This window comes from Morone saxatilis, unplaced genomic scaffold (assembly GCF_004916995.1).
Source record: "Morone saxatilis isolate NCDOM2014 unplaced genomic scaffold, NCSU_SB_2.0 Contig3, whole genome shotgun sequence".
Taxonomy (NCBI): domain Eukaryota; kingdom Metazoa; phylum Chordata; class Actinopteri; family Moronidae; genus Morone; species Morone saxatilis.
In genome coordinates this window covers 3448441-3474433 of record NW_023339873.1, presented here as the reverse complement: position 1 = coordinate 3474433, position 25993 = coordinate 3448441, and the positions used below count along the sequence as shown (strand labels likewise).

The 25993-nt window shown below is 39.2% G+C and overlaps 1 protein-coding gene across 2 annotated transcripts in view; it reads left to right on the top strand.

The window, feature by feature from the left end:
* Positions 1 to 1941: 1941 nt before the first annotated feature.
* The window catches only part of larp1b (La ribonucleoprotein 1B), a gene marked incomplete at its 5' end in the record, with an annotated part of 26460 nt that continues 2408 nt past the window's right edge, over positions 1942 to 25993 (top strand). The window contains 18 exon segments of one of the 2 annotated variants that reach the window (XM_035674660.1): positions 1942 to 2003; positions 4340 to 4396; positions 5563 to 5610; positions 6049 to 6280; positions 7491 to 7640; positions 8878 to 9003; positions 9290 to 9458; positions 11777 to 11921; positions 12321 to 12498; positions 13984 to 14168; positions 14338 to 14415; positions 15019 to 15378; positions 19866 to 19980; positions 20421 to 20590; positions 21292 to 21398; positions 22213 to 22373; positions 22581 to 22725; positions 24613 to 24722. In XM_035674660.1, the coding sequence (XP_035530553.1) occupies positions 1942 to 2003; positions 4340 to 4396; positions 5563 to 5610; positions 6049 to 6280; positions 7491 to 7640; positions 8878 to 9003; positions 9290 to 9458; positions 11777 to 11921; positions 12321 to 12498; positions 13984 to 14168; positions 14338 to 14415; positions 15019 to 15378; positions 19866 to 19980; positions 20421 to 20590; positions 21292 to 21398; positions 22213 to 22373; positions 22581 to 22725; positions 24613 to 24722 (2598 nt within the window). 2 annotated transcript variants of the gene reach the window in all.

Below are 25993 nucleotides of genomic sequence, written 5' to 3'. Positions count from 1 at the left end.
ACTTGTGTGTGTGTGTGTGTCGTGTGTGCTGTGTGCTGCAAAGGTGGCAGGACAGGTGTGGAAGGGTAGACCCAAGCCGAGGGGGCGGGGTTGACACTTCAGCCGCAGTTCGAGGCGGTTGTCCCGCTCCCGTCGCTTTTTGTTGTTTGTCTGGATGTTATTGTTCTGTGAGGTGAGAGAAATGAGAGTAATTCATTGTTTTTCAAGGTTTGTTGTTGGTCTGATTTGTTTGTGGCTTCTAAAGTGCGGCTCAAGTAAAGAGTTTTAGCAGTTCTAAATCACTACTCTCAGCTTAATTAAAGTAATAAATAATAAATGAAACAATACAGTTGTTTATCTCATAATATTAAGTTTGTAAATGTTGTTTAAATATATATATATATATACATGTACATTATTAGGACATATATTCACACTAGAATTAGAATAATTCATTTTGGGTTGTCTTAAGGCTGCACTAAAGAACTATTTTTCCAACTAACACATTTCATGATCAATCACCGCATTTACCTTTTCTAAGCTCTAAAATAATAATAAAACCATGACGTCAGCGAAGGACCGTGTTCACCCAATTTCCTTAGAAACCAAAAGAAATAGCAGGGCAGCATAAATTTACTCTTAAAAGCTCGAATGCAATTCAATGTTAATAAGTTACCTTTGTGATCTTCCTGTTCAACTTCTCTCACGAGTTCCGCAAGCCAAGCCTAAAAGTCCAAACACACTTTACTGTCACTACCTGTTACCCCCACCAGCTTTTAAAAACAACCGTACGGACAGTCTTTGCTCGTTTTTAACACTTGTCTTCAGAAATCCCCCGTGTTCTTCTTGAGCCGCACGCCCCTGTGACGTCACAGTGATCGTCACAAAGGTGAATGTCAAACAGTGATGTCATCCAGGGTTGGCCCTGTTTCAACTAATTAAAGGTTTCTTTTTAAAAATAAACATTTTAAAAAGAACAACGCTGATTTTTTAAAAAAAAAGTCAAAGTGGACGAAAAGTTTGAAAAAAAAAAAAAAATATGTGTGTGCGTTTTTATCAGGGAGCGGTGCTATTGGGCAGACGCCACGGCCTGGCATTGCTGGGAAATGCTAGTCCTCTAAAAAAAAAAGTTTGCTTTGGTTTTGCTTTCTAAGTCCTTTTCTTCTTAAAAATCCTCTTTCTTTACAAACCCTTCTGGCAGTTTAACTACTACGTTGGTTGGGACGTGTTTGATTTAAATAATTGACTAGGCTTTCTGTCTCGGCTCAAAAAAAATCAGTAAACCTGATTATCCAGCCCTGATCGTTTCAACTTTGAATGGTTCTGCAGCTTTTTGTGGACTAGATAAAAACAAATCCACAAAAGCCTCATGATGTCGCGCCTCAGGCAGTCGCATTTATTAGGTACCAATAAGCATCAAATAACAAACGCCGGGAGGCTGAAGTGTGGAGTTCGCTGAATGTGTGCTCAGGGGGCAGGCAGAGCGCACGCGACGGGGGGGGGGGGGGGGGAGCTATATTTGAAGCGTTGGACTCGGAGCACAGGCATCATTTTACACTGTTACTGTACAGCTCTGTGGGTGGACGCCTGCAGGCTCAGTCAGGCACACAGCCGCTCCTGTGGAGGCCTCGGCCCCCGCGCCTCTTATCAATCCGACCATCCTCTCCCCAGCGATAGGGGCCGTCGGGCTGCAGCGGGCCACTCCCAGCCTGCCGCCGCCTGCACAGCAACGTACCGCCGCTGGTCGCACACAAAAACAGCCTCCGCTCGCTGAGTGGGAAGGATATGTGTTCACTCTGCACTGCAAGTCCCAGTTCCACAGGCAGAGCAGGAGACTTCTTAACAACCTGCTCGCTGCTGTCTGTCTGTACATTTCCCGCCTGTTGAAAAGGATCACAATCTGTTGGATTTAGGCATTCTGGTCAAATATGATGACGTCACTTATTGGTTCTGTGTCTGCAGATCAACAAAACGCTCTGAAAGTCGTCCGTGCCAGCAAGCCCAGAACGAGAAAATCCAGCAAGGTAATGCTCTGAACTTCTTCTTGGTTGTTGAATGATGTTTGTTTGTTTGTTTTCTACCTCTGTCCAAACACTGGAGATGTTGTGTTGTTTATTGTCTCAGCTGAGGAGTAAATGGATGTTTTATTTGAGCTATTAGTCCAGGTAAGTTGCCCGTTTTCTCACCCGTGAAGTCGCCTCAGGATCACGTGTTATTCCATCACTGTGACGTCTGCCAGGTACCGACATGAAGGATGGGAAGTTAACATCTGCCACTAGTCCAACATTAGCTGGTTTGAGCTTCTGCCTGATTGTTTTGTTTGACTTTCCAGCAAGTTTTTCCACTGCACTTGTTTAAGATTAATAGTTGGAAGGAAACCAAACGATAAAAATGTCACAAACAAGTCTAATTAACTTTAAAGGAGGATAAAACGGGAAGTGTTGACATTTGAAACGGAGAAAAGGAAACACATTTGCCCGTCAGTGTATGGAAGATGTCGATCTTATGTTTGTGTATTTTGTTGTTCACTTTATGCTTTACTTTGTTGCTACAACAGGACACACAGACTGTGGATTTCTGCTTGAATTGCACCCCGCTGACCCAGAATGCAACCTGTTGACAGTTTTCATGGTCAAAGTCAGATATCAGAGATGACACGAAGTTACTCTAGAGCGCCACCGTTGTGCTGGCTGATGTATTAATATCACACCACAGTATAAATACTGTCACAAGGATATTTTTCTGTATAGATTTCTGTCACATTGGTGCAAATGTTTGAATAAATCCTCCACTAAATATACGTTAAAGGAAATGAACGGTCTAACATTGTATTTATATGTTGTCAAATCCTAACAGAAGTTATCTCAGAGCATTTTTCATTCTAATAACTAGTTTTATTGGAATTTGGATGACATAAACTGGTAGGAAGTTATATTCTTATTATATCATAAGAATATAATTTAGTTGAAATAATGTATAATATTAGGTAACACACAGTCCCACGTACTCTGATCTCTGTGTGTGTTTTAGGGTTTCACGTGATTTACAACATTGACTCTGTTCATTTATTACATGTAACTTTATTTATACTTTAACTCCAATGTTTGTCCAAGCTGGAAGTCTGCTGAGTTCGTTTTCCAAGTGACGTTGTTAACGGTACTCCAGTGGAGGTTTTCATTATTATTATTTATTATTCTTTGTTAGTCTGGTGCACGCACAAGGCCACACATTTCACATTGCTCTATATTTCACAGTAGGTGGTGGAAATGCGCCAAAATACGCAGCAACGTGCCAGCAAAGACAGCGAAGAAGAAGAGTTCTAGCTAGTAAACGTGGATGTAAACAATGCTGGATTTAAAATGCTTAAAAACGGGTCTGTGAGTGTTTTTATGAACATTTATTGGACCCATTTATTCGAGCTCAAGGATCCACACAGGGTGTTTTTGTGAGTAACACTGAATGTAAATAGAAGCCTTGTTTGTTTACAAGAAAACTCCAGAGGGCAACTTTTAATTGACTGTCAACAAAATGTAAACAAACTCACCCCAATTCACAACATAGAATTTAATGCTGCTCTTGAATAACAACAAAATCTATGGCGTTAATGTTTTTTGATGCCGTTTTATACACCAGTAATTATTGTAAGTGCAGCATTGGAGCTGAATAGTTTGAGTTGTCATCAGTTGGTACAAAAATGTGTTTTAAACTTAAACAGCTCTGCAGTTTTAGCTCAAATGTTTAAGAAATGTGTCAGAAATGTAAGATTTTTCGCTGCTGTTGTCTCTTTTGTGGTGTTCAGAGGTCGTCACTAACATTTCCCTGTACCAACTTCCACTGAAAGAGGTGGATTTGGATGAACTGATCCTTCTTTAAGCATATTTATTACAGAGGGACAAAAACATACACGTACGAGTGAGAGTTACAACAGCCAGAAGACCCTAAAGAATGAATTCAGTCTTGTTCCCTCACTCTTGCATCCACAACCACAGTGAGACCTTCTGTGTAATACACCTGTAGCAGAACGATTGTGATTTTAAAACGTCAGCAGTTTTTATTTTGCGGCTGACCTTACCCTGCAGTGCGACTGTAACCCTCGTCTGTCTAACCTTGATCTCCTATCAGGCTGTCCAAATTTACAACATTCACAGTGGTAATCGTTGTTGTTTGCAGTTTCCCCACAGACGGAGCACTGACCTCCTTTTTCCTCCCCAGCTGGTTTCTACCAGAAGGGCACTCAGACTCTACCTGACACACAATGTTTGAACAATTAAAATGAGCCCAGGTGACAGATAGACGACTGGTGGATGTTGGATTGATGATTTGTTGTTGTTGATTTGTTGTTTCTTTCTCAATTTTACAGTCAAGTGACTTCAGTGATATCACAAACTGGCCCACACCTGGTGAACTGGCCAAAGAGGTATGACAAGTGTGTGCCTGGTTGGATGTTTGTTTGACGTTAAATCAAACAGCTGGAGGAATGTTTCAGATACTTCTAAGTAAAAGTACAAATACCACACCGTAAATACACTCCATTAAAAGTAAAAGTATCTAAGTCTCATCAGTAAAATGTACTTGAAGTATTAAACTGTGACTGTTACTGATACTATTATATATGATATCATTAGATTATTATGTGGACTGCAACTAATGATTATTATCTTCATTTATAGATTGTTTGTTTTGTAAAACTCAGAAAATAGTGAGAAATGCCGTCACAATTACCCAAAGTCACACCTTCACAGTGCTTGTTTTATTGATTGATTAATTGCTTAATCAACTGTTGGGTAGTTTAATTTATAACAAAATAAAAGTTCATATGTTTTGTATGCAAAAAATCTTTAATTTAGTAAAGTAAGCTGGTAAATAATGTAAAGAAGTAAATAAGTACGATATTTCTTTCTGGATTGTAGTGGAGCAGAAGTAGAAAGCATGAAGCATCTTAAGTGCCGTACTTGAGTAAATGCACTTAGTTACATTCCACCACCGCAGATTAAAGGCAACAACTTCTTTTCTGCTTTCTTTTACTGAACAGACTGGTTGGATTACAGAGGAGCTTTTTCTGGTTTGTGCTCACTAGATGGAGCACTAAAAACATCAAACAATGTTCAGGTTTTAACTCTGCAGTTGGCCTCGACACTGACTTGGGACAATATATAAAACAAAAGAAGAGTAGAGAAGAGATGGTGCCCAATAAATTTCACATGTAGTCAGTCCAGGGAACTTTAAGATGTGAAAACTTCTTCAGGTACTCGTAGGCAAAGTAAGGGAGGAAGTTAATGTTAAAAGCTTTTATTTACTCAAGTATAATTGTTTAAAACGTTAATTGGTTTAACCTCAGACGCTCCTGTCCTGTTTGCTCTGTATAGACGTGCTGGAATAATATTATTTAAAGTATTATTTATTTAAAATTTATATTTATTTTAAGTGTTTTCCACTTTTTCAGGTGGTATTTGTGTGTTATTGCTTTAAAATGAGCTAGAAAACCAAAATTTGTTGCAGGATCAAGAAGATAAACTTTGACAGTAAAGAGCAATGGTTCCCAAAAACCCTAAATTAATTCATTTGTACTCTGATTGTTTGAAGGAATTTAAGAGGCCTGACGAAGGATCTAACAACAGAACAGGCAAAAATGTAATTAAAGTCACATTTTTTTACTGCATCATGTTTTGTTTTTGATTACACATCAGATTTTTCTTTCTTTGTAACCGATTTGAAACCATTATAACACAGATAGATATAGAGGAATGATTCTACAGGATTGATATTTGATTATTTAGTTCACACCAAGAATATTTATGATTTGAGGATTTCAGAAAAGCTAAAAAAAAAAAAAATGCATTTGAAATACCTTCTAATTACTTAATTTTCTTATTAATTTCTGAGAAAACCCCATGTGATGGAGCCTTTTTGCTGATTCAGAAGTAGATTAAAAATTTGATGATTTTAATGGTCAAGATCAGGAGTTAAAAATGAGACTGACTGATCTGTAATTGTTATTCTGACAAGAGTAAAATGACGTTTCATCATCCCCTAAAAGTCTAATTAACAGCTGATCTCTCCGTCTTCCAGCAGCAACAAAATGTCCTAAACAACAACGGAAAGAAGCCTCCTTCCTCACGCAGAGAGAAGGAGAAGAGGAGGGAGCGAACGGATAGGAAATCAGAGAGCAGCCATGACGGTGGAGAAAGCAAAGAGAACCAGGAGGCTCAGCTGGACCCGCTGGGTGAGCTGCCCAAAGACGGAGAGTCCAAGGCGGGACAGGATGCCAAGAGCGCCGCCCTGAAGAAGCGAGGAGGTGAGGGTGAGGACTTTCTCTCCGTTGATTAAAGCATGTGAAACAGCTTTTAAAATGCCTGAAAATGTGAAATGATTGATCTCCTGAATGATAATCCACTTTAATCAAATGTTGGAGATGAATGTTTTCACTGGGCGCCGATGGTTTGCGTAGAAGGAGCATGTTAATAACTGTATTGATCGCAGTTGGTAATTGTGGATAGGTGCATGTTCTGCTCTGATAATCATATATGTTGCACTCCCCCTGATTAACTTCCATCTTATAGATATTTAAACTAAAAATAACAGTTATCAATCTTTTTATGGAGGCTAATAAGAGACACACCACTTTATCAGCTCCTGAGGGTCTAAACCAGAAATAAAGTGAAGAGTTTTGTTCCAAAGTGAGCTGAGATCATTCAGGATAGATTCCCTCACACTTTGAAAATACTTTTAAAGTTTGTTGGTGTGAAAACAATCTTAAAATGTTGTTGAAAATGTGAAAATGTTAACTTTAAATGTTGTTTTAATAAGTTAAAGTGTGAATCTGCATCTGGATCTTCATACAAATGCACACAATGATGGACAGTAATGGATAAGTTTCAGATTGTGTCCATTCAGACAAGTCATTTAGTGAGCTAAGCAGCTCCTGGTTGTAGCTCAGGCAGATATGGAAGGGGTGTACATTTCTTTATCTAACTCAGCAAGAGGAATTAAATATATTTCCCAAAATGTCAGTATTTGAGGGTACCCTGCCACAAACTTAATAAACAAACCTCCCTGTGAGTAATTTCACTAGTTTTTGTTGGTTTTCACATCATCATTAGTGATAAATAAGTCATCTGTAAGGTTTAATTATGACGTACAGTATGTTACAGCACAGCTAAATGACTAGTTTTCATTCTTTATGTCTCAAAGCAAGATTGATTGACACTAATAAGTCATACATTACTCATTCATCACCATTGTCATAGTTTAAAATCACCTTTCCTTGTCCCTGAGTTGATAGTTCAACATAACAAGAGTCAGCCATTAACTCAAAGTCCCCTGAAAGTGTGGTTAGCTCAGAATAATCCAGTTTTAATCAAACCTTGCCTTGAAAAATCTGAAAAAAGTTGTTGTAAGTGAAGTTTAGATTAAAGTGCAGTTGATTTTTTTAATTTGTTCCAAACTGGATTTCTACCGTTTTTTGGAACAAAACTCTTCAAGCTCTGTTTTCGGTGTGCAATCATCGCCAGGTAACAAACGTAAGTGGGTTTCTCTGCCACTGGAGGAAGTGTCCCGGGACGACGGCGACAAGACGCACGGCGGGGACACAGAGCCAGAACCTGACCCCACGTCGCCCAATCACACACTCCATAATAACAGGGCGCATGATAGCAGCAGGAGTAAGTGGCCAGCAGCTCACTGTTTTCTGTTCACGCCTTCTGTCTCTGTTTTGCTTTTTCACTCACTGGTTTGGCTTCACTGTTTGCCCTCCAATTCATGTTTGCTCACCACTTTTCCCCGCTACCATCTGTCTCTCTGGAGTCTGCAAACCTTTTTGTTTTCCATACTAATGCATAGCAGAAAGAAAGCATGGCATAATTATTGATCTGTGTTCGTTTTACTGATGATCTTTAGTGGTTTTAGTAGTTTGCTCTCAATGATTCATTTCTTTTTGTGAACTTTTTTTTGCATCAGACGGTTGATTCCAAGTTTGTTTGACCTCTGTGCCTACATTACTCATGAGCGTTTCCATTATTGTGCCAGCAGGATAATGTAAACACCTCCTCTATAACCGGATTTTTGTTTTTGATATATTTAGCCAATCATTTCTATTGGTTATAACATTTAACTTCATTTGAGACCTAGGAGTACTCAGATAGTCCCACAAAACAAAATTAAACATTCCCTCATTTCCTGTAACTGTTCTGCTGTCACCTCAAATTCACAAAATATATTAAAAATAAAAATATCCAAAGTCTGCAGAATGTTGCATTTGGCAGACCTTTTTTATCTTTAACCACGATATTTACACTTAACTTCGCACATGCAGAGTTTTTCTCTGCAAAAGAAGTTTATAACCCACATTTCAGGTGTGCTCAATTTTGTATAGTCAAAAAAAAAAAAAACTATTTTCTTAATTGATGACTTGTTTGTCATTTTTCAAGCTAAAATGACATTTTTCCCTAAATGATATTTAATTGAATATTTTTGTTGTTTTTGGACACCTGATCAGACAAAACAAGATGTATAAAGATGTCAATTTGGATTCTAGAAAATTCTGAATTACTCTTTTATTATTTTCTGAACTTTTGTAGCCCAAGGATTAATAGATTAATCGTAAAAATAATTAGCAGATGTATCAATGCTGAAAATGATTGTTAGTTGTCCTATTTTGGTCGTCTCCAAAAAGGTGCTTTAGATTCCTCACAGCCTTCCCTTTATTTCAATAACTCAACAGTAGTTTAGTTTATATTGAGCTGCTCAATTATCACAAGCTCATAGTCTCAAGTGATTCCTCTCCAGATCAGATGTTATCAGCCCTGCACTCGGGACCTTTAGGACCTCGAAGCTTGCAAACCACTACATGAAGGTATGTGTAATGTCTGACATGAAGCTTTAATGTTCTCTTGTTGACAGGTTGGAGAAGAGAGCAACGGGACTTTGGGGACGATACCGCCAGCGTCCGAAGTGACGGTGGGAGCGTGCGGGGAGGAATACGAGGCAGAGGGAAAGGTCGTGGGCGCGGGAGAGGTCGCGGGCGAGGTACGGTTTTTAGTTTCGCCACATTTTTACACTGGATAACACCCGTTACACTTTATAGTCATGTTTAAAGTGTTATTTTCTGTTTCTAGTTTTTAATTCCTTGCAGCAAAGCTCTGCTTTTTATTTTAGCAGTTTTTTCAACAACATGAGAGAAAAGCTGAGATCCATTTTGGCTTTTTCAAAATGTTTTCCTTTTCTTCTTTTACCATAAAACTAAATTTCAATGCTTGTCACTTATTAGCAGATGTTTTATTTTATTCTTTTTCTGTTTGTTCTGCTCTTTCAGGCCGTTATGAATACTCTCAGAGCTTCCGGGACTCTCAGTCGTCTGATGGCTCCTCTCAGGTCCCGTCAGAGTTTGGCACCAACATGGTTTACTACTACGATGACGGCAACAAGGTCCAGATGTACACAGTGGACGAAAAGCTTCTCAAAGAATACATCAAACGCCAAATGTGAGTATTTGGAAAACTTTTATAAATGCAATCTGAAAGCCTTTCAGATTGCATTTATAACTGGACTCAGATTCCCACACTGACAGTTAAAGGAATAAACTTTTAACAGCTAATAAAATGTTAAGAACTTGAGCCTCCAAACAACATAACTACAGCCATTTATCAATTTATTTAACAAAATAACATTTTAACCATAACCTTCATACAGCATTGGTTTTCAAAATGTTTTCCAATTTATTCCGATTTATGATCAGCTGCTGAAAGAAAACTGTTTTGATAATTGTTTAATTGCCTAAATCACTTCTCAACCAAAAAAACCCTGATATTCAGAGGTTCTAACTTCTCAGTTTACATGGTTTCCTGCTCTTCTTTGTTTTACAGGATCCCAAATTGACTGTGTCACCTCTGGGAAACTGTAATTGATTTATTTTCTCTTTTCTCTGCCGTTGTTTTAGTGAAAACGATTAATCGCCTTTGAGAAAATAATCATTAGTTTAATCAGTAATGAAAATAGTTGTTAGTTTAGCTCTAGATAACTTACCTAGACTCCTTACACCTAAATCAAGGAACTACACTTAATAGTCTAAGAAACCTAAGTTTGTTGGGGAAATTAGGTTGTTGGGTTCAACCTAATTACAATATCAATATCCGACACAGGAATCCACTCTTTTTCTTTCTTTATAACATTATTTGTTTTGAACCCACACATTGTGGCTGCCACTAATACGGTTTGTAGTATATTTGAGTCCCTTCAATATTAGATCCGCCTCTGAAACTGTAGAAAAAACATCCTTCCAAAAGTCACATACTTAAAGTGCTTTTAAAAACTTTGATTTGTGGGTCTCTGTTGGACTGCGGTGTAATCTAGACCTCATTAGCTCTTTACTGAAGCAGGTAATGACATCTTGGCCTAATATAATATAATTTATCACTATGATGGAAAAAACACATGGCAGAAAAAGTCAAAGTTGTGTTTTAACCACCAGCTCCTGCAGAGTCAAACAGGTGAAGGTTTGTGTGTGTGTGTGTGTTGTGTGTGTGTGTGTGTGTGTGAGTGTGAGTGTGGTGAGTGTGTGTGAGATACAGCAGTAAACAGAGCATGTGTAGCCAGTAAAGCTCCTCTGGGTTCAGTGTGTCCTGCAGGGGGCAGCGTGCACTGTGTGTCTGACTGACAGCTTTGGCCTCATTGCAGCAGTAGACTCAGAATAGTGGAGGGTGAGGTGGACTCCTAAATATAGACTCGAGTGCCTCAGAGGGGGACAGGAGATGAATTATATGCAGGCCTGAGCGAGGAAATGTTAAAAAAAAAAAAAAGAACTGTGTTTCGGGCAGGAGGGTGAGGGGAGAGGGAAAGAGTGGTGATGGGTGAGAGAGGGAGACAGGAGGGGGCTGAGAGGAGGAAGATGGGACATTCTTGTCTTCTCCTCTCTCGTCTCCCTCAGCGTTATTCAGGGTGCTCACTCAGCCGGCGTTACTCCACGTGAAGCAACGACTACCCACCGCCTGCAGGCTGTGCTCGACGTACAGACGCGCGCGCGTGTGTGTGGACTTTAACAAGGAATAGACTGAGAGCTTTTCCAACTACAGATTTGGTTTTCCAGTCACACGATCATAATATTTTCCTTTTTTTATTGTGGCTTACAAGATAATAAATAGGCTAATCTCTACTTGTTAACAAGAGTTTAATATTGAGCTTCAACACTTAACAGGAATTTGTGTCAAGTACTAACCTCACACTCCAAAACCCACATTTATTCAGTCTGCTATGATTTAAAACTGTGAAAAGCTCAAATTTTAGAAGCTAAAATCAAAGAATGTTTGGTATTTATGGTTGATTTTAAGTTTTATTTATTCAGGACGTCCCGCTGAGATCAGGAGAACAACTTACATAGATATCAGTACTGATTAAACTGATAGACACTTATTTCCTCTGAAGGACTTTTAAATTCTTGTCTAAGTGTAGAAGCTTTTCTTGTCAAGACATTCTTTTGTCTTTAGTTTGTTTTGGGATTCATTCCAGTAGTGAGGAGCATAGTTCTGGAAACGTCTTTCTTTCCTGGTTTGTTTACGCTGTCTTTCTGTTTAAAATGTGTCTTTTCCAAATTGAGATAAAACTTGGCAAACTACTAAAATGACTTTGACATGTAAAATCGGTGTAATACGTCTCATTAACTTTTAACTAAATGGTTCATGGGCTCGTCGGTTCACCCAGCAGCTACATTCATGCTCATCTCGGTGCTGCTCTCTTGATTAAGACGTTGTTTTAATTTTAAAAAGCGTGTTCCTGATTGAATGACGTGTTTGATGTCCTCCTCCAGTGAGTACTACTTCAGCCTCCACAACCTGGAGCGAGACTTCTTCCTGAGGAGAAAGATGGACGCGCAGGGCTTCCTCCCCATCTCCCTCATCGCCAGCTTCCACAGAGTGCAGGCTCTCACTATGGATATCAGCCTCATCATGGAGGTAATATCACATCCTCTGTCAGTCTGATGGTGCGGCTATTAACAGTACATATTAGACTCCTTTAGTGCTCTTCAGTGCCGTGTTGCCTCGTGGGATCAGTTTGATGTCATATTGTTAATGTTATGTCGCATAGCTGTCACTGCTTTCAACTTTTAATCCCCATAAAGAGTAAAAATTTGCATTTGTAGAGATGCTTGTTATGATAGATGAATGTGAAATGTTGCTTTTAATAACTAGACAGTTGAAATGATTTCAATTAAGAATCCTGTAAAATAATATAAAGCATGTAGCAAAGTTCCCCTGAAACATTCAGTGTAAACATTCGGGTCTGACTATAATCTGGGATTGTGAAGCTGTAAAATGAATTTGTCCTTGTTTTTTTTAACTCCTGCTCCTCAGGCTCTAAAGAGCAGCAAAGAGGTGGAGCTGGTGGACAATAAGGTTCGCTGTAAATCCGACCCCGAGCGCTGGCCCATTCCCAGCCCTGCCGTCGTGGGTTCCCCTCGGACCGACTTCTCCCAGCTCATCAACTGTCCAGAGTTTGTTCCTAGACAGACGGTCAACTCCACGAACTCCGGTCAGTATTTTTAGACACCACAAGTGAAGCTAAAAGGAAGAAGTCTGCTGATATTCTGTGTTTCTCTTATTGTCTTATTGTGTGTAGAGCTCCATTGTTGATCAGAAACTACTGTAAACACATCAATGAGCCACACTGTTGCTGCGCTGGGTGTTGTGTTCCTTCATTACCACGAATACGCTCACTGTAGTTTATTTTGGCTCCGAGTCCACCGTCCAAAATACTCAATAGTCCCCAACAAATGCACAATTTCTTTCTGTTTGAGTAATGATTGCTAATAACAACAGTGACCAGTTGTCAGTAAAGATATGTATTGTGACCAGTGAGTGACCCACGCAGTGTAGGGAAGTCAAAGTAGAGCAACACTGTTTGGTTTTAGTCTTTTTATGGGATTTTTGACAATAAGAAAATACAGAATATTGTCAGCCTTATCCTTTTAATTAAATAAAAATGATAGGTTAAGTCAATTTTCTCACAAAATCGCCAACATTTCTCGGGTTTCACTGCTTTTCTCTGATGTATCACGTTAACTTCTATATAACAAAATCAAAAATATATTTGGGGTTTGAACCTTAGACAAAACAAGATACTTGAAGATGTGAATCTACGAAGTGATAACGAAAAGAAGCCACAAATTCTGGTTTCTAGTTTGTTTTCAATTATCAGTTGATGGATAACAATTATGTTCTTTATTGGGTAACATGCCAACTAGTTTCTTGATTATCGTTTGCTCCATAAAATGCCATACGGTTCAAATGTCTTGTGTTGTCTGACCAAAGTTATTCAGTTTTATACCATAAAAGATGATGAAAAGGAGCAAATCTTCACATTTAAGAAGCAGAACCTTTGATTTTCTGGTCATTTTGTCATCATACATTCTCTTTCTTATAATATTCTGATAATATTTCTCTTTCTTATAATATTCTGATAATATTTCTCTTTCTTATAATATTCTAATAATATTTCTCTTTTGTATACTATTCTGGTATAACTGATTGCTCTTTCTCTATTAAATTCTGATAGTATTTGCTTTGTTTGATAAGTATTCTGAGATAATATTTCTCGTTTCTTATCAAATATTCTAATAATATTTCTCGTTTGCTGTATAATATTCTGAATAATTATTTCTCTTTCTTATAATATTCTAATAATATTTCTCATTATCTTATAATATTTAATAATATTTCGTCTTTTTGATAATATAATAGAAAACTGGGATGAAATATTTCTCTTTCTTATAATATTACTGAATAATATTTCTCTTTCTTATAATCATTTCTGATTTCTCTTTCTTATAATATTCTGCCAGTTGACTCGTCGTTTTAGCTATAGTGTGCACATGATAAAGATTTTACCTGTGACACCAGGCAGCGTTGACATTTCAGTTGTTGGCACCTCTGTGGCTAAACGAGAGCTGACAGTGTGACGTGTGACTCTAAAAGCCGCGTTGAAGGTTGTCTGAGTGTGATGTGTTCGGCCTTTCAGCCTCATCGCCTGTGACAAAGACTCCTGAGTCTGCTGAGCCCGAGGACTCAGCTGAGCCCAGCTCCTCCAGCCAGGAGTCACTCCCGACTGCAGACGCCTCCAAAGACGCCCCCGCCCCGCAGCCCGACCCCGACGCCTGGATCCAGGTGGAGAAACGCCACCGACAGCCCCCCGGAAAGACAAAGGTGGCGAACGCTTCCCCTTGAAGTCTTAATCAGCTCCAGACCTGTGGTCTTGCAAGCATCATATTTCCATTTTTCATCCCTATCATCATCCCTTTTTTTTCTGTTTCTCATAACCTCCATCGTCTTTGTCTGTCCTTCCTGTTTGTGTCCTCCACCTTTCGGCTGACAGCATTCAGTCAGGGATGATGTGTGTGCTGTCAGCCCTTCTCCTTCCTCAGAGCTTCAACCCGACCTCCTGCCCTTTGCAGTTGAGTACTTCTTCCTCTCACTTGCTCAACAACCTCTTTTCCTCATCTTCTCCCTGCTTCTCATTCATTTCATGTCTCATACTGTATTAACTGTCACACCTCATACTTGTCTCCTGCAGTTTTCATATTTGCTCTATTTATTTATCAGTAATATTTGTCACCCTTTATCTTACTCTACCATAACACCTAAATATAGGCTGCAGACACCACGGCTGCGGAGCTAGTGGCAGCAGCTAGTACATTAAGCACATGCAGAAGACTTCCTGTGTTACAAGAGAGAAGGTCTGTGGTGCAACAATCCCCAGATGCTTCAGTTCCAGTGGCAAGACGCAGCTCCTGCACTGAGTTTAACGTTGTTTTTGTTTTTCTGCAACTATCCAACTAATAAAAAGTGCGTCAACTGAGACTCTTCTTGTTTAGGGAACAGTCCTATATTGATTATAATCTCTTAAAGATAGTTTATTCCTTTAACCTCAAAAAACTTGAGGTCAGAAATATGAGAGTCTTGTAACTTGTTTGTATGGTATCATCCTATCCTGTATTTGAAATGCTCATCTAGTATGTTCCTTCGTTAATTGCTGCTCACTCACTGTGTCGTCCAGGAGCGTGGCGAGACGCTTCCACGCAGCCACCATGCTCCTCCGCAGGCCGAGCCCGACCAGGAGGAGCTGGACTTCCTGTTCGATGAAGAGATGGAGCAGATGGCGCCGAGGAAGAACAGGTTTACAGATTGGTCAGACGAGGACGACTCGGACTATGAGATGGACGACCAAGACGTCAACAAGATCCTTATCGTCACCCAGACCCCTCCCTACATCCGTAAGCACCCCGGTGGCGACCGGACGGGCAACCACGAGTCCAGAGCCAAACTCACCACGGACCTGGCTAAGGCCATCAACGACGGGCTGTACTACTACGAACAGGACCTGTGGAAGGGAGAGGAACAGATCGAGTGCAGCAAGGTAAGATAAACAAGGAGAATAGTGTCCCAGGTATGAAATTGAAGTTGTTTTTTTTACAGACTTATGATCGATTAGAAAGCTTCTACACTTAGTTAGACTTAGTCCCTATTGGGAATTTCTCCCTATTTGGAATTCCAAAATCCCTATATTTTGCATTTTTACTCAGAAAATCTGTCTGTTTTTATTTAAATTACTTAAACGCTTTCAGAAGTTTGAATTTGAATATAAAATCATTACAAAACCCAATTTTCCCCCGTAAATCTTTCAGGTCTCAGTTTGCTCTCCTGTAAGTGACACACACACACACACCCTTCACTGTGTCCTTTTTAAAGTCAACTTGTCAAAAACCTGAACCCTGTATTATTTTATTTTCTACTGACTGAGTGAGCCACATGAAGTGAGAACGTATCAAAGATCATTAATCAAAAAATATTTTAGTTCAGGGAACCTAACATGTTTGAGCGGGTCAGTCACTGAACAACACGCATACATCAAGTGTCGTGTCTGAACAAGCTTTATATTATGCCACAATTCTCACACACACACACACACACACACAGAGTTGTCAGGCTTCATATTTATTACATCAGTCTCAACCCTTGAAAGAACATGTTTGGAGTTGCCATATTGTCATATTGTTTTTACTGAAAATGACATGAGAAGGTAGAAATTGGGTCAGGAGAAAGAGGGAGAATAAAGAGTGCCTGAGAGAAAATGGAGGCTGCTCGAACACGAAGACTCAGAGTTAATGTTAGTGCCCAGCTGACCGGCAGTCAGTAAACGGGATTGTTCTGGTTGTTTGGCCCTGGCAAAACATTGTTCACTTCCTGTTATTGAATTAACTGCCACCACGTTAAGTGATTTAATTTTCTAGCTGTGCCACTGTGTCAGAGGAGGAACTCTGTTCACTGTTGAGGACAAAAACACTGTGCTGTGTTGGATACAAATACGCCGCACGCTGACGCTCTGATGCTTTAGTCATTTCATTTTCCATAAACAATATTCCTCATTGTTATTGTACAGTTTCAGACCAGAACGTTTCCAGAAAACTGAGAAATACTGAATTACTGACTCAAAAACACTGACGTTTTCTTTTACTGTTGACTAGAGCTTGAACATTAATTGAAATATCTTTGTTTAACCTTATATTTTTAGGCAGCAAGGGGATTTCAGGGAAGATATTATCTTGATATAATCTGTAGTTGACAACAGCTGTTTCATGTATTTGATGCTTTTATTGTTGACATCCTTGAAGTTTTTCATGAAGCTTCAGCTACATCAGTTAAAAATTGTTGCATAAATATAAAACCACAACCTAAATGTATTTTTATTCCACTGGTAAGCAGTCATACTTTTGACTAAAGACATCTTGTTTTGTGTATGTTAAAGTGTACATTTTACACAGTGTGCAGCCCTGACCCTTTTATAACAAGAAACCACTTCTACAACTAACATTTAGCAAATGTACGCATACTTTATTCACTGATAGAAGCCACAGATGGATCTTTTGTATTTTAAAAACTGATATTGGGTCATCCAGTTATGTCACAATTGCCCAGTCTTAAATAAGGCACCAGACTGTCCTCGTCGGGGGCCTGACATTTAATCCTGGAACTGGAAAATAGGTCAGACAGTTCCTTGACTGTTGAACTCTGCGGGTGCAGAATGATTTTGCCTTGTTGACAAAGTCACTAAAAAGGATAAAAGCATTTTTTCGAAAAGAGAGACACAAAAAAAGCAGCACTGTCTTCCTCAAATCTCAGCACTGCCTGTTCTCTTTGACTTAAAGACTTTGTGACAGAGCTGTTAAATCTCACACTGTAGAGGGAGACAAAAATAAACTACTATTTATCGCCCACTATACGAGCCTCAAGACTACGTGTGTGTCATGCAGCTGCTGCCAGCTTAGTGACCTGCTTTTTTGGAAAAGTTGCCTTGTCTGCAGAAACATTGTGTGTGTAGAAACACTGTCTATAGGTTACACATCATTATGCAATATTATTTTATCACAGAACTATGTAGTAATACAGGAGGAGTCTAGTTTTACGACAGTTAACAGTATTATATGGTGTTGTATAGTCATTGCTTATGATCAGGGTATATTAGCAGGCATTTATCCTTCATTAGTATTTAAAGGATTATAACGTAAACTAAATCAGCAGGTTGAAACACACAGTCTTGGGTCTCTTTCATCAGCTTTTTTAACTTCTGAGGGAGAAAATGTAACAAAACATGATCAAGGTGAAAGTGCGGCATTATTTCAGGAAGTGTGAAGTGAATGTTGAAACGTTGTGCAATTAACTGTGCAAACAGCTGAGATCCCCTGTTGATTTAATTTATTCAATAGAGACATTTTAGTCTTGAGATTAAGATGTTTTCTGTGCACAAGAAGGTGCAAGTTGACACCTGCAACCTCGTTTCCATGTGTGTCCTGAAGTAGTGATCTGGAATATTTTTATAAAGATAAACTTAGTTTTTTCTACACTTCATTGCTTTTCTTGTGTAACCATGAGTGAGTGAGTCTATATCCGGTTAATGAAAGCTGAAACACACACAGGCTGGGAGCTCTTTTACTGGAATAAACATATAATAATGATTATAATAAACATATTAAATAAATGTATAATGTGAACAAACTATTTTAAGGTTGTGGAAGCAAAGATGGCACCAAAATTTAAACAACTAACGATGTTAATGTGACTATTATCTTCTTTGTGTCTATAACAGCTTATTAACAGCTTACTTTGTCGGACCAACAGTCCAAAACCTAAATATTTGAACTGAATTATCACATAAGACAAAGAACAGCAGTAAACCTTATCATTTAGAAGCTGGAGCTTAAAAATGTTTGGTATTTTTGGTTGATAAATCAAATCGACTATCAAAATTGATTATTTTTCTGTCAATCGGCTGATAGATTAATCGTCTAATCTTTTCCACTCTAAAACGAATAGAGGGAGGGCTGAGTATTAAGCATGAGCAGCGGTATCCATCATGAAAGACACAAAGTCTGATGAAGGAACACGTCTCTCCCCTAATGTTTGATTGACGGGTTAAATGTGGTATCAAAGATCTCCTCAAAACAAGAATATCTTACGTTGCCACTCAGGTGTGCAGGAAAGAAGGAGACGTCTGTTTTCTGACCTTTGGTAGACAACAGTTACAGTAATTGACCAGCAGGTTGTTGTTGTAGAGAATACAAATATTCAAGTAAAATGCTTTTAAACTGTACACCTGGCAGCATGTGAATAAATGCCAGTCATACTAATAACATCTACATTGTGTAAAAGTGGTCACACAAACAGGTTGAATCCCTCTTATTTTTGTTGTTGACGGTGACAGTTTTAATAGTGTTTGGCTCATTCTTGGTTCAAAGGTTGTCAATAATGTCGCCACATGTGGGAATTGTCACGCCTGAACACACACGCGCCAAGGTCACCTGAATTTTCCTGCAGCGCTGACGTGTAAAGTTCGAAGTACTCTGCACATCTGCTGTGTGTCACACAAGCTTACATGACTGCAGCCGCTGGCATATCAAGTATTTTTACCACCATGTCGTACTGTTATCACTTTAAACAGCCTGTAAGACGGCCAGAGAGGCTGGAACATTACACAGTCTCCTATCTGAGTCCAGTGCAGGGATACTTTGATTGTTAATGGTGTGTAATGATTTTATTGTCTTACAGTTGAGGTTTTTTCTATCAATAACAATCAATAAGTTTAATTTAATTACATTTACCAAATATGAGGCTCTCCATTATGACTGATATAAATACAGTAGTGTAGGCAGGCTGGGAACACTTCACACAAGAGGCAGGTTTATTCCTAATAATACGATTTACGATTTATTGTATGATAAACCGTCTGGTCCACACGTCTCTTCCCATTATTTCCTGTTTGGAGCCACGATTGCAGTGTTTTTGAACCGTTAATTTTACCTCCACTTACTATCTTACTATCACAGTTTAGCTCGTAACTAATCACTGATGTATGTGTGTGCTACGTTCAGGAACGAGACTACATAGCAGGCTGATATTGAAACAAAATATTACAAAGTATTAGTATTTTCATAGTATTATATCTATTTAGATTACTTTATTTTAATATTTAAATACACCACCAGTGGTGAGAACTGGTCAGTTAAATGATTCATTGTTTTTTTAAATTAAATATTTTTGTCATCATTTAAAAAAACAACAACACATCACACGTTGACAAAAGTGCTTTAACAGAGAGGTTTATTAAAGTCTGATTAAATAATTACAGTGAAAAATAAATAATTGATTAAACTAGACAATGTAAACTAAACTTTAACTGTTGAATAAACTACTAGGCTTCTCTTATCTAATCTATTCTCCTTTTACAGTACACAGATCTTTAAAGGTTTTTATTGCCTCTATGTTTTGGTGCCTCATGTGTGACAATCAAGTGTCTTGTTGTATTTCCCCCTTTTTTTATAACTGTACGTGTGTTCCTGTGTTCCCCAGCAGGAAGTGGAGAACTTCAAGAAGCTGAACGTGATCAGTAAAGATGAGTTTGACACTCTCACCCCCAAAGTGCCCGTTGACCCAAACCAGGAAGTCCCGCCTCCTCCAATGCCAGGTGGGTTTGTGGAGCTGCTGTTAAGGCGGTTTCAAAAACAAGCTGAGCAGCATCCTGTTTGCTGCTTTCTGTATTTCAACCACACCTTCTGTGAAATCTCATTTTCATTTGTTATGTCACTTTCTGGTGGGATTTTGTTCAGTTCAGACTTTAACCATATTTCCATAAGAAAATGTGCATTTGATTATTTCGTTTACTTTAAATAAGAAGGATAATTCACTCAGTATCTGCTTTGTCATATCAAACAGTTGCTACAGTCCATTGAGAAAGTGTACTATTGTTCAAAGTTCAGCCTTTTACCTGAATAAAGTTTAATTTTAGCTCACCTGTAACGTTTAAAATACAGATATTATCTTCAAGAGCATCTGATGCATGTTGTGTAATCCTAAACCAGCTATAAGAGTTTATATTAATGATCTTTAAACAACGTGTGCTCACAGTGGACAGCGGAGCAGAATTGGCCCGGTCTCTGCCCACAACGGTCCCAGAGTCACCCCACACTCACCAACCCCGAACCCCCAAAACGCCTCGCACCCCCGGACGCCAGGACCCCAACAAGACGCCTCGCTTCTACCCCGTCATGAAAGAGAGCGGCACCATCGACGGCCAGGTTAGTACAGCGTGTAGAGACGCTCTCCAATGTCTGAGTGTGATACAAATAAATAATAAATGTAACAGTGGTTCAAAGACACCGGTCGACACCCTCACACGGATAAATCTTGGGGGGTTGTGAGATGATTAAAATGATAACTTTCCTCATTTGTTGTTATTTGGGTAGTAATTACTGGATGATTTGGTCTCTTTAGGCTTTTTAAAAATATAATAAAGACGTGTAATTCTTTGTGGGGTCACACATATGCATTACTTAAACAAGAACCACTGATCTGGTGACGACACTTCACTGCTATCTAATTTAAATATTACAGCTTTTGATTGTGCAGCCTTTGAAACCAGCGTTAATGTTAGGTTTTTTTCTTGTTGTGCATCGTGCTGAGAACTGTACATGTTTTCAGGTTGAACTACAGTGACTATCTGTTACCTGTTTTGCATATGTGTGTGTTTACATGGTTACATTGGCACAGGGAGTCAAACAACATTTGCAAATATGTTTGCACAATGTTTTCACCTCAACCTGAGTTTAAAGGCCTTGTTTTATCATTTTACATATCAGCACTGAGCTTACAAGAGACAAAATTGCCTTAAGCACGCCAGTTATCAGGGACATCCTCTAGCTAAAAGCTCAGAGATTCCTCTCTTGTAAAGCATCTCTTTGTAACATGAAATGTCATAAATCTGTTGTTGTGACTTCAGACGCCGAGGAAGAAGAAAACGAGCCACAGTTCGAACCCTCCTCAGGAAGCCCACATCGGCTGGGTGATGGACTCCCGTGAACACCGGCCGCGCTCTGCATCCATCAGGTTTGTCTGCTTGTTCTCAGTTCTTCAGTTGATGTTTCAGTCATAAACCTGGAAAGCAAATGAAGAACACAAACCGGTCACCTTCTTCTTTCTCACTATCAGCAGTTCTCCATCCTTTATCTCTTTGTTCTGCTTGACATTTGTGACCTTTATTCACTTCTCTTTATGAATATGCACCTCTTTAAGGAAAACAAGATGACTAAAGTGCTTCACATAGCCACAAATAGTATTCATTTACAGATCCTCGTCCTTATTTTTGCCCCGAGTCATTTAATATGTCACTCTGCAAGTACAGACAATCTGAAATCTACATTTTCCTTCATAACACAGCTCCAGAATTCACACGCAGTTAGTGAAAGCAGTCCAATTTTTGACAAGTGAATCGCTTGTACTGTATGTACAGCATAATAGCAAATGTAAATCCACAGAGATCAATTATATTATTATAAAAACAAAGACCAAAACATTTGAGCTGCATTTACCGGATTCTCTATCAAGCTCCATTTAATAGTGCTTTATTATCATATTTATACAATACCTATTAAGTTATGTGGCAGCACTGTAAGCAAGGCGATACATTACGATTTTTTTATCTTTTTTTTACATCCCTAATGATTGTCAAATATTTCATTTTGTTTGAGCAAACAGTACAAAAAACAAAGTATTCAATTTGCAAAGATATAAAAGAGAGAAGAGCAACAACTTCTCTCATTCAAGAGGCTTGAAAAAAATGCATTAATATGATTAGGAAATGTGTTAATGTGACGTTCCTGCCTCGCCACTCAAACGTCTTCTCTCCTCCGTCCTCCTGCAGCAGCTCCAACGCCTCCCCATCAGAAGGAGCCCCGCTGACAGGAAGTTACGGATGCACCCCCCAGTCTCTGCCCAAATTCTGGCATCCATCCCACGAGATGCTGAGGGACAACGGCTTCACTCAGCAGGGATACCACAAGTACCGCCGACGGTGCCTTAACGGTAAAAATCCCTCACTCTCACCATCACACGATCCCACGTTTTAGAAGTTATAAATGGAGCAAGAATTGGCTGATTTGTTGGTTTAAGAAGTCGTCCTTTTGCAGGGTTAATCTCAGATTTATGTAGATTATACAGGAGTTCACAATGACCACCTGTGTATTGAAGACGTTCTTCTGCGCTCTGGTGACTGAATCGATGTGTTTTCAGAGAGGAAACGGTTGGGGATCGGCCAGTCTCAGGAGATGAACACTCTGTTCAGGTTCTGGTCCTTCTTCCTGAGGGACAACTTCAACAGGAAGATGTATGAGGAGTTCAAACAGTGTGCGCTGGAAGATGCCAAAGAAAACAACAGGTGAGGAGGATATTAGATGGCATCTAAAGCTCGGTGTGAATGTTATTCCGCCTCAGGCGGAAAATGTTTAATATTTGTTGAGAAAGGTACACACACCAAATTTGTGATGGAAAGGAGCCAAGAGACAAGCAAACAGCAAACAGCAAACATGAATTTCCTCAGTCATGTCACTTTCTCTGCAGAAGCCACACCCTGAGATCCTAAAGCCTCTTTATATGTGCTCTGAAGTCTGCCTCACTTCGTGCTGACAGTGCTTCGTTTTAATAATGCTGTTCACTGCTGAGCTGCTTGTGACAGGTAGCTCTCAGTTAATCGTTGAGCACCACAAGTTTAAAGAGTACAGTAGAAAATAGCACCAACATTGAATCGTTTTCTCGTAATTATGACTTTGAAATGTCCAACCGGCCACCGTCAGTCCATCAATCGGTGATTGCTGATATATTTGTGCATGCGAGTGTGCTACACCAGCGCCCCCTGTTCTCCACCCCGGTAGTTTCAGCTGGGAGATGAGCGGCGAGTTCACTACATGCAACAACCGTTGGCTTTAATAAACAAAATAAACTCACAAAATGACCAGAAAGTTAAAGAAAATACAATCGTACACCTTCTAAATTCAAGTGTCTCTCTTACAAAACAAACCATTGTTAAGCAATCTTAATTAAAACTGAACAGAAACGGAATAAAACTCACCGTCTTTATTGGTCTTAAATAAATGTCAGTAATTATGGTTTTATGAAATCCAGATCTTGTAATTATGCTAAGAAGTTAAGTTATCATTATGAGTGCAGTGCACCTTCATACTACAATACCAGACAGCTTGAAATGGTTTGTTTTATCTGATCAATAATCCAAAATCCAAAGATATTCAGTGTTTACAATAGTGCAAACAGAGAAAAGCAGCAGATCCTTCCTTGATTGTTTCTTGATAAATGACTTGTCAGGATTTTAATGATTACTAATCTTTTCAACACAGATATTTACACAAATTAAAGCTTTTGCTGCTGTTGGGTTAAAAAACACATTGTATACACAACGTTATGAAGTAGCTGTGTTATTATCGTGATCATCCATTTTTATCTTACTCTGTGAGCTTTGATGGCCTTAAAAAAGAGTAAAATAGAGCTTTAATGTCCCAGAGGAGTGGTTTAATTTACAGACAGAAGTCACAGGAATAATAAACAGTATATTTAAAAAGATCTCAAACTATGTAAAGGAAGCAGCGAGGAGGAGCCAGAACCCTCTTAGTCATCCTTCACTTCAAGTTAACTCTCCGAATTCAGAAGTTGTGTTTTTATGCTTCCTAACAAGTGCAGGAAGGCTTTTATAACTTGCAAAAGTTTACACATTCTTCTGTGTGTACACCGGGCTAATTGGTGGGTTCCTGATCCCTGAGTGTGTGTCTGCAGACAGCAGCAGCGTTTGACCGTCATTACTCGACAGCGGAGGGTTAACGGGGGGAGCCTCCCTCACTTTTAACATAGTTGTGCATCTGCCAGAGGCGCCTTCGCACACCTGCCAGACCCACATTCTTGTCTAAATAAGTAGGCAGCTGAGGCCTGCGTGTTGAAGTGGGAGTGAATGTAGTTTCAGGGTGTGTTGGCAGACAATGCAACAACCCCATCAGGTTTTTATGTAGCAGCTGACTTTATCGACTTTACTGAAAAGTGGATCCACTAATAAGTCACTAATAATCTGTGAGACAAAGTTTTACTGTTGTGAACAGCTGGAGGAACATGTGGGGACATATCAGTTTACAGTGATGCAATGACGTCCCGTAACGTCCCGTCTATGCAAACATACCTGTGCCAGATTTTAAAAAAGCTGAATGTTATTTATTTACTTGTTTTTCTGGTCAGAGTGCAGGTAAATATTTGTTTTCCCCTGCAGGTACGGACTGGAATGTCTCTTCAGATACTACAGCTACGGTTTGGAGAAGAGATTCAGGTTAGATCTGTTCAAGGACTTTCAAGAAGAGACCCTCAAGGACTTTGAGAAAGGTAATGAACAAACTGACTACCTGCCACTTTCACTGGTTTACCGAGATTTCCAGAATAAAGTTAAATGACTGGCCACTGTTACAGAATGCAAACACAAAATGCGTTTTCCCATAATATGGTCGATTTTTCATTAGGTGTTACCATAAGTCAAATGTTAAGGACACAAAGCAACACAAATCTGTTTTCTTTTAATCTCATTGTGAGGTTACTGTTTATGTAACAGTTACAGATGCTTCATACAAGAGTTATAGTTTGAGGTTGAGAGCGCTCAGCTTTAATGAGTATCCGGTACAGATAATGTCCGAGTACAGCACAGGAAAATGTGTCTATATCTCGATCTGTGAGTAGAATTGAGCTTCAGAGCAACGTTTTTGACCACAAGAGCAAGATAACCGAGGCTGTAAATAGTTTTCTAAATGATAAAAGCAACTTCTGATCAACCCATATCAATATCAGGCCAAAATGAACAGCTTACAGTTACAGTCCCACCCACTTCATATTTAAGCACCCCCCCATGCCCAGTTTAAGCCCCGCCCATTTCAAGCATGGTTATTAATATAGATAATTTATTGGTTGAACAGATAGAGATAATGATGCAATCACTCACCCCTGTTAACACAAACGGTATGTGTTTAAAACTACAAACCCTTTATTAATTGCTCATATGCAGCTTATAATTGCTGAATCAGAGGTGTCACTAATATCTGTTCCTGTAAAGCAGCTTGACCCGACTTAAAAGTTCGCTTTGCGGAGGCTCGCCCCTCTAAAGCTGAATGTGTAACTGTGTGAAAAGAGGAAAAAAAAAAGAGGAGGGGCTTAAAGTCGATTTCTCAACCTATTTCAACACTGTGGGTGACTCAGTGAAGCAGGATGGACGATTGCCAGTAAAGGCTTCAGCCACTTATTTCCAGCTGAGTTATTTTGGTGTTCAGTAAAACGTTTCCTATTCAGATCCCCTCTCTCCCTCCCTCTCTCCCTCTCTCCCTCCCTCCCTTACACCAGAGGCTGATCTGTCGGAGAGATGTGACACTGAAGTTATCCACAGACTAAACAACACTAAGCAGCCAATGTCTGGCCACAGTCACCACCCTGATACTATACTTATGAGTCATAAGCAGCTATGATAATTGAAGCACTAATTAAGATGGGTCAAGTCATTATGTGCAGGGTTCCCACGTGTCCTGGAATAAAAGATCTAAAAAAATTAAGAGCAGTTTTCCAGTCATGGAAACACCTGGAAATGGATTAGAATGACCAAATATCCTGGAAAT